Raw genomic sequence first — 9,201 nt, 5'->3', positions numbered from 1 at the left:
TCAGTAATCCAGGGTGGTGTGACAAGGTACAGAACGACAGGCTGGGTCGAGGCAGGCAGAATGGTCAAATACCGGGAAAGCTAGAAAACAGGAACTAGAGACAGATGGGAAACCACACTGGTAGGCTTGACAAAACAAAACAAACTGGATACAGACAAAACACAGGTATAAATACACTGGGGAGAATGAGGAAGACGGGCGACACCTGGAGGGTGGTTAAGACAAGCACAAAGACAGGTGAAACAGATCAGGGTGTGACAACATCGATTTAATGATTGTCATCAACAGTAACACTATACATGGAGATAGGACAATCTCTTCACAATTAAACAGTATGTGTGGACTATACCTCCAGGGCAATCCTTTCCATCAGATTACTCTGTCTGCACTCAGTCAAAGGACTGGTGTTGCATAGGAGTGGCAGCATTCAGAATGCACCGACTGATGACACCCGATTCATAATGTCATTAACACTAACATGAACAGACCTCATACCTCATAATCAAACAATCAGTATCTGTTGGATGAACATGTTTCTGTGTGACTCATACAAATAATACTCACAGAGTTCCCTGAGTCTAGTTCCCAGAGGGTCTTGGTCAAGTTCCTGCCTGACTACGATGCCTTGATAGGTATTTAACATATCACCTAAACACATCGTATGATATAGCAATCTGATGCCCAACTGCACAGTCGATGACATGGCACGCGACCATTGGTTGATGCAATGCAATGCCTGCGCATCGAGTCAGGCAGGAACTCAACCCTTATCAGTCTGTCAGCTCTTGTCTCTGTCAGTGGAGTAGACTGAAGAGATGACGTCTTCATCAGCATAGCCACTACTGTCTGACTGCATGCTGTCCCCTCGAACCACCAGACCTTCACAGAGACAAAGACAAATACACTGACACTGTCAGGTGTACACAGAGAGAAACACAACCACACTTACATGGCGCGTAACCCTCGAACTCCCAGGCCTGCATACTGTACAGGCAGATAAACACACAGTCAGGTCGAACGCAGATTTAGTTACACAGTCATACTCATGTCACTTAACCCTTGAACCACCACCAGGCCTACAACATACACACACAGATGGATACACAGTTATGTTCTATTCATGGATTTAACACGTCAGGCCTGCATTACAATACTTCCCAGAATAAAACATGCAGGGTTGGCCAGAAATTCACCCACACTTTACTCAACATTTCCAGTTAGCTGACAATCTTAAAGAACAAGAATGTGAGAACAAGTGGTGAACGCACCCCTTTCTTCACACACACACATACATGCATGCACAAATGCACACAGCAACTCATTCACAGCTAACGTGACAACAGCACTGCCCATTTGAGGAACAGTATCAACCACATTCACTTTCAAACTGTAAATTGAAACGGTTGTGTGTTCCTGTGAAATTAAACTGACGTCACATTCAGCACATTGTTTGCTCCGAATCGCGGTAGTCAGTCCCCTTCTGGTAGTAAGCAGATGTACACTGTTAATATCACTCGGTTCAGCTGAATATTACCATGATGTATCAATCAAGACTATGAACTCACCTGTGTTTTGATTGACAGTAGACAGTGACAAAGATGTTGACCTTATGGTTTCTTGCTGTCCAAAGTCTTCCTCCCCTGCACTATGTACCTGTTGTTAAACAAAATTGGAAAACAGGTGGTCAGGAAAACTCCTGGCTCCAAGTATATGTCAGGCAGCCATGGGTGGATAGGTAGTCGACTACGCCACCTAGATGTGTCAATAAGCCCTAGGAAGTCAGACTGGAGTAGATTGTGCCGTATAGGTTAAATCCCCAAAATTTACCTCCTCTAGCTCAAAGGAGTTGGCCTGTTGAAGACTGTGGGATGCCTCCCCTTGGACCCGGATTGGTGGCGGTTTCAGAGGACTCAGGCACCACTTGTTCTCCCATACACCTGGATAATACTGGGCTGCTGAAGGCACCTCAGTGATACCACCACTGGGAATGAGAACCATCTCCGGTGTGTATGCAGAACTAAAACTACAAGCCACATCAGTTACAGTGATTAGACAAGGGGACCTCTTTCCACTAGGGAGCTTTATGGGCACGAACGTGGACTCCACCAGTGTCCCAGTTTCTCCCAAACGAGAGTCACCCTCAGACTCAGCCTTTGGAATGGGAGTTATGGCGACCTCTAAACTCTTGGCTGAGTTATTGGTAGTTAAATCCTTCTCCTCCCTGGATTTGTGTAGTGCGTCTGATGTGGTGAAGGAACGGTCAGATCTGACATTCTCACAGGACACAACAGACGACAAAATGGTCGCCATCTGTGTGTTATTATTCCACTGTTGTAGTTGACTTCTGTAGAGTGCCTGGTGCACACTCTCAACGACCTGAGAACATATGACGTCATGGGTAACCTTGGCAACCGGTGCCACCACCGCTGCCCAGTCTGTGGGATGAATTGTGTTGTGAGTTTCTCCAACCTCACAAGTAGAACTTGGAGTAGTAAGGCAAAAGTCCAGCTTCATTCTACTACTGGGTTCTCGCTGACCTGATTCTGAAAGTGCTCGAAGATTTGGAGTTCCATCGGTGTCTCTCTCTCTCTCTAAATCAGCCCCGTCCCCATCTGATGACGATCCCTGGTCCAACCCCTTGCCTCTGACTGTCTCTCTATGTCCCTGTGTCTCCGTCGCTCTGTCCTTGACCAGATGTGGCTCCACAGAACTAATCAAACTACTATGCCCTGTGTCCATATTCTGTACATCTGATAACAAACCCTGCTCCATCTCCTTGTCACTGACTGTGTCTATGTGTCCTTGTGTCTCTGTCTCTCTATCCTTCACCATAGTACTCGTGTCCATAGCAGCACTCATCCTATTACTGTCCCCTGTATCCTGATTATCCTCCTCCATGTCTCTGGATACAGCCTCTGCCTTGGCATTCTCCAAGACCAGTCCCACCAAGTCAGGCAGGCTGCTTCTCTTCTTGGGGGACAACCCAGACCCAGGTCCGGAAGAAAATCCCGGACCGTGGCAGGCAGAGTCCGAGCCTAGCTGGGTGGAACCACCAGAACTAGTATACAAGCACATCTTAGAAACCGTGTCCTTAAATCGCTCCACTGGAGACCTCGGTTCGCTGCGAAGGCTTCCCATGAAGCGCCGTCCAGTCTGCTTGTCGGCGGTGGGGGAGATGCTGAACTCGGGAGGGGAGAGCTTCTGAAGGGGCATGCGGGACACATGGGAGTAGAGGGAGTAGAAGGCATTGGCCATGGCTGTTAACACCTCTACCTGCCTGAAACGACCTGCAGGGGAGAGGTGCGTTCATCAGGACAATTGAAAGAGAAAACAACCATTTGTTTTGAATGTTCTGGCTGCCTAACACACAGGACAATGAGCGATCCATTAACGTTTTTTGTTCATAGCAAAAACTGAGTATAATGTATTTATTGTATGTTAGGATGATTGGTGGAGAAACATACTATACTGACAGTGCTATGTAAATGTAGACCGAATCATATGGACACTGTCTATTTAGAGATGAAGCTCTTTAAACCATTTGAACTGCATAAAAAGTGCTGCATAACTAAAGTTATTATGCAAATGAAAGTTGACTCATGTACAGACTCTCTATACCTGGTTGTGTTGTGGGTGGGTGTTTATGACAATGATGATCATTACCACAGTAATGTGTGGGATTCCGACACAATGGTGGTGTGTGTGGGTGCGTGCGTGCGTGAGTTTGTGTGTGTGTCTGCATGCATGCGTTTGTGTCTTACTGGCCAGAGAGAGTCCTGGGTCCTCCTGTCGGAGGCGGTACAGTTGGGACTGGAGGAAGAGGCGGAAGTTGATACCGTGAAGCTGGGAAGGGAAGTTGAGGAAACGGGTGGGGATGCGGTCTGTAACATCAGGCTCGTCACATCCGAACCCCAAATCGTACAGAGTCTCCTCTGCATCCTCTGCACACAGTTGCAGCACCTCAGACACACTGGGGTGTGTGTGTATGTGAGTGGTGGGGATGGAGAGATAGAGGGAGATAGAGATGTCCTGACAGATTGTATATACTATATGACTGTTAAGACTGTAACATAAGGTTGATAGTGGTTGGTCCTAACACACCTTGATGCCTTACTGGTGCTATTGGAGAAGCCACTGGAGGCAATACTGTAACCGAGGTGGAGTAAGGGCAGAGCCAGCCTCTGACGGGGAGTACTGCAGGAACAAAGAGATGAGATCAACATGCGACAGGTGAAAAATAAGCAATGAAACAACTTAAAAAACAAACCAGAATTATTATAGTAACAATGTAATAATGGTTGAAGCATGCCTGTATTCAACAGATATCATATGTTAATGTAATGTTAATGTAATCGTATTTAATGTACGAGTCAAAATAAACTCTAGAATATAAATATAGCTTGCCATATGTCATAGTTTGTGGGTTGCTCTAACTGACCTGGTGGTGACTCCACCTCTGTGAAGATGTTTGGGTGGCGGAAGCAACACCCTACACAGGCACCAGTCAGCAGGCACCATAGTGGGAAGATAAAAGCAGGTCAAGCTCAAGTCATGTCAACAAATCTAAACCTCCCTCTGAATAGGAAGGAATTTGGTGCATCATTTCTGTAATGAAATCACACATTCTTCATATTCCATTTATCTTACCTCAGTTCTGAGACTCCTTTGACATTTAATGCTGTAGCTGTAAAACATAAAAGATTGAGTGAAAACAGAACACTGTGTGTGCTTGTGTATGTGTGCGAGCGTGCGCATTTGCATTCATGCTTGTGTGTGCGCATCTTCCTCCCAGATCTCTGTGACATTTGGCCCTTTGTGTTGTGAGGCTCCAGTGAGTGTTGGCTCCTCTCTTTGCAAACATGCTATTATTATTGCTTTGTATATTGGGCCAATCTTATAGCGTTTCCGTCAGTCAGCAGCTAAATCACATGCACCAGGATGTCAGTCACTCATGGAAGAGGTGAAGGCTTAAGGTTTGATGCTACAATGAGTACATGTTCCTGGTGTACTATCAGTGGAGAAGCAGTCCTTAGACATGAGGACGGGGTATGTCACCAACATGTACAGACTTCTACTCTGAACATTTAAAAATTGAAAGTGTCCACTATTTAAACAGGTATAATATTGGATAAAAGGCCTATGTTCTTTAAACATATTCAGTAATGGAAAATTAGTTTGAATAGGAATAGCAAAAACAAAGAGGAAGGCGGTCACACAGAGGCAGGAACAAAGATGAAAATAACCTTTTTCCAAAACATTCATGATGCTCTCCTACTTTTCCTACAAAGCTATTTCCTGCTTTGATGATTTAATATGGTATGCGTGTCATTGGGTTTATGTTCTCTTTTATCCTCACCCTCGGCACCCAGACTCAGGTCATCTTCAAAACTGTTCGCTTTCAGCAGAGACTCTGGAAGAGGAGAATAAATTATAAAATAGAAGCGGAGAGACTATAGTCAGTGTTTTATGCCGACCAGTCGGTAGATTGCAGTCACGGCGGCTTTATTGTCAGACTTACCAACAGTCAGATTATTGCTAGAGTTCTCTGAGCCTGTCTCCAGCCTAGTAAAAATATATAACGTACACCAAAACAACATTTTAGGATTCTGTATGGAGGAATGTGTAAGGGTGTGAACTGGCGGCAGAGAAGTCAGACGCAGGAGAGAAATAACTGTGTTTCCAACGACGCAGTTTATTGACAAAAAAAACAACAGGAAAGAAAACATAATAATTCAAATCAATGGGTAACATAACCCCGACGCACACCAGTACAGACGTACACATACACTTACAATAAACAATCACAGACAAGGACATGAGGGTTAAATATTAATATACACATATCCCAACTCTTCCTGAGATACTCTTGGAGAGTGGGGTCACAGCCAGGGTCTGCCATAATCAACGGTGACCCTGAAGCAATTAGGGTTAAGTGCCCCATTTCTTTTACAGATTATTAAAACAGAAGTTCACTTTGTCGGCTCGTGACCTTTCCGTTACTGGCCCGATGCTCTCACCGCTAGGCTACCTGCCATCCTAGATATCTATTTTATACAGTCATTTTTGCTCATCTTTATCAAGGGTGTCAATTTCGCAGACCACAGTATACTATACAGCTCTGGATCAAACCTATAGGCATGATCTCTAGCTAGCTATCCTCCCAGTCTGTTCAGTAAAGCTACAGCTTTTAAAAGTTGGTTCACTTCCTACATAGGAGATGCTCTCAGGCTGAGTGATAAGCAGTCAGATTGTCAAGTCACGTTAACCACAGATGTTTTAAGAACGCCCCAACATTTCTTATCTGACATTATTTTAAATCAGATTCTATAAAACCCACAAAATAGCCTGAACATCCAAGTTCACACACCAGTTTAGCCACATTTTCAGACTCAACTTGATCAGCCAAGTTAGCCATGATCATTAGTAACACATGTGTAATTGCACAATAGTGAAGTTTGCATCCAGTGATGGAACAATTGCTTTTCTGTGCTTACATGACTACAATTTTCTGGTCAACACATAACTGGAAGAATCAACAGAACAAACAGTACTTTTGTACCATTTCCTATGATGCAAACTTGGGACTATAAACACCAAAAGCATTCAAATAGAATGTCCTCTAGTATAAACAGAGCCAAACTAGTTCTAGAACCAAGGTGTTTTGGAACAAGAATCCACTTTGGGCAATGCCATTGACCTGTTTCCATATTCTAAACAGAATTCACATCTGTAACATTTCCCCAAACGGTGGGTGGTTTACCTAGACAATTTATTTGTATTGTTTAACTTACCAGTTGCCACTGGCTGACACACATCATCCTATTAAGAGTCTTTCTTGTAAATGTCATTTCAAAGTCAAACCTTGCACGGCATGCTCACTCACTCACCCACAGCCCAGAAGCCAGCTCTCAATCTTTCCTGCAGAGCATCCTGTGGAAACAGTGGACATAGAACAGTCTGCGTGAGCATTCAGCATTCAGAAAATTAAAACTTCTTACACACTTTTTTTCTGTGCTTTGTCGCAAAGATGTGTGATGCATCATGAAGTGGCCAACCGCCCACATATGAGTTATAAATATACCAGACTAAGCAGAGTTTTAACCCCCTGCATGTTATTTTCTTTATCACACAGATATCTTACAGTAATAAATCAATGTCACTCAAATGTAAATTCTTAATCAAGCTACCAAAATGAGAACTGACCATCTGAGAAGACATCATCCTCTGATGCAGACTGGTGTTGATCAGAGGGATGGGTGTATGGTGGTCCATGTGGGGCAGAAGGATGGGTATATCCTGGTCGTTGTAGGGTAGATGGGTGGGCAGAGGGGTGGATGTATGGTCCTGGTACCTGTGGATCTAGTTCTTCCAGGGTTAGCCACTGTCGACTGGTCTGGACCCAGGCCTGCCGCCTGGTCGTAGAAGACGGGCTCTCCATCAGACCGCTCACCTATTCCCTCAACAGCTCACCTATTCATTGAATAGGCTACTTCAATAATTATCAACTGGGAGAACCCAAATCGTGAAGTAAGTACTGTATCAGTAGGTTTATATTGACACAATACTTCCAAACCAGGGACCATCCAAATGATAGTTTCAGTGAAACTACAGTAGCCTACAGGGCATTTCATGCAGGAACATTTAACCCCCTGATTTATAATCTAGTACAGCTGGTTGGAATAGTAAATTATTACATTATTGAAATGAACAGCTGCAATTTTAAAAGATTTGACACCACACACTCACTCAAATCAATCCATAAGTAGATAATCATCATAAATCACAAACTCACAAAATAATTGCAATTATGTTAATGTTGTGCTGAAAAATAATAGCCTACATGACAATCACATTAGAAGTTCCCTCTTAGAAAAATAAAGTTATTATATTATATAGCTTAACAACTGCCAATATTTGTAGAAAGCGTTCAGTGCACATAATTACTCATGTCAAATTTGATACAACTTTATTTCACTGCTCAAGCAAAAACAAGGACATATTTAGAAAACATGGCTGAAAATCCAAACGCATGCAGATGCTGATACCAAAGTAGGCCTACAGTAATATATTTCAATAACTAATGTAGAGACAAGCAAATCTTCATTTCAAGCCTACCTTCACCTTCACCGCAGGTTTCAATTCTGGTTTCTCCCACTGCGCTCACCAGTCTCGACTCGTGTATCTTATTATCAGAATAGCACTGCTTAACGTTACATCATCCAGGTTTTCTTCAGTTTTTCTGATGACAATCTACTTAAACTGTTTATCAAGTACAAATGTTGAGACTATCAACACATCGCCTAGGCTACATGTTCGCGGCTGTCTCGTTCAACTGTCTCTTTAGGCGCAAATACAGAGAAGGTAAAAAAGGAAGTGTGGCTTCAAGTGAAATAAATTAACATTGCGACACATCCTCCCGGCAGTAAAAGAAGCCGACACATACACAGTGTAGAATAGCTAGTCTAAAGACGAAGAGCTGACGGTAAAGCCCTCTTTATACCTGCTGGTGATAACATGCGCCCTGATATTTTCGTAGCAGGTTCAGGAGAATCTACGCTGCAGGTTAGGATAATTACGTTAGGGAAATGGGAGAAAAATGGTTTACTTTTGAGGTCAATTTGACAAAAGCTGTATCCCATCTAGACATGACCCTCGAAGTTGGAGAGACACGCAGATAGTTGGCCCAACCTGGTCTCCGTGCATTTTGTATTATTGTGGATGTAAATCCGAGACACTCTGCTTATTATGATATGTTATGTTTAGTTTGATATCCATTAATTTCTGGATATCCATCACCCATTTCGTATACGTTACAAATTAGTATTCGTAATTATATGTTACGAATTTAGAAAGTGTATAATATGGTACATATTAGCCAAATGTTTGAAATATTACGAATTCTAGCTAGGTGGCCAGCTGGCTAGTGTTAGCTAGGCTAGGGGTTAAGGTTAGGGGAAGGGTTAGCTAAAATGGTTAGGGTCAGGGGAAGTGTTAGCTAGCATGCTAAGTAGTTGCAAAGTAGCTACAAAGTAGTAAGTAGTTGAAAAGTTACTACTTTGCTAAAATGCTAAAAGTGTCCGTGATGAGATTTGAACTCTGGAACATTCGGGTTGCTAAACTTAAAGTTATAGGCCCACCCATCCACCCAAAACAAGTAACCATCTGTCTTGTCTAAGTATACCAAATGTAACATAGCACACA

The 9,201-nt window shown here is 43.2% G+C and overlaps 1 protein-coding gene across 3 annotated transcripts; it reads right to left on the bottom strand.

Moving 5' to 3' along the window:
• Positions 1-247: 247 nt before the first annotated feature.
• LOC109890790 (uncharacterized) lies at positions 248-8,541 on the bottom strand. 3 transcript variants are annotated; one of them, XM_020482823.2, is made up of 12 exons: positions 8,116-8,464; positions 7,204-7,470; positions 6,888-6,930; positions 5,519-5,562; positions 5,357-5,410; positions 4,648-4,684; positions 4,439-4,489; positions 4,102-4,194; positions 3,762-3,970; positions 1,828-3,287; positions 1,566-1,653; positions 248-879 (listed from the first exon to the last, which is right to left on the bottom strand). In XM_020482823.2, the coding sequence occupies exons 2-12, from the start codon at positions 7,436-7,438 to the stop codon at positions 779-781; spliced, it is 2,415 nt and encodes an 804-aa protein (XP_020338412.1). In that variant the 5' UTR covers positions 7,439-7,470; positions 8,116-8,464; the 3' UTR covers positions 248-778. The 3 variants fall into 3 exon arrangements, with proteins under 3 accessions (XP_020338412.1, XP_020338413.1, XP_020338411.1); XM_020482824.2 differs by having other exon boundaries at positions 8,122-8,337; XM_020482822.2 differs by having other exon boundaries at positions 7,204-8,541.
• Positions 8,542-9,201: the final 660 nt, after the last annotated feature.

Source organism: Oncorhynchus kisutch, linkage group LG5, assembly GCF_002021735.2.
Source record: "Oncorhynchus kisutch isolate 150728-3 linkage group LG5, Okis_V2, whole genome shotgun sequence".
Classification (NCBI taxonomy): domain Eukaryota; kingdom Metazoa; phylum Chordata; class Actinopteri; order Salmoniformes; family Salmonidae; genus Oncorhynchus; species Oncorhynchus kisutch.
The sequence above is the reverse complement of the archived record's forward strand: the minus strand, read 5'-3'. Positions and strand labels throughout refer to the sequence as shown.

Bases quoted from the DNA above. Each gene is read 5' to 3' on its own strand.
- LOC109890790 (XM_020482822.2), bottom strand. From the start codon at position 7,438: ATGGAGAGCCCGTCTTCTACGACCAGGCGGCAGGCCTGGGTCCAGACC. The intron at 3,971-4,101 runs GTGTGTTAGGAC...CACACACCCCAG, and splicing joins AGCACCAGTAAGGCATCAAG to TGTGTCTGAGGTGCTGCAAC. The intron at 880-1,565 runs GTGAGTTCATAG...GTCTCTGTGAAG, and splicing joins TACTGTCAATCAAAACACAG to GTCTGGTGGTTCGAGGGGAC.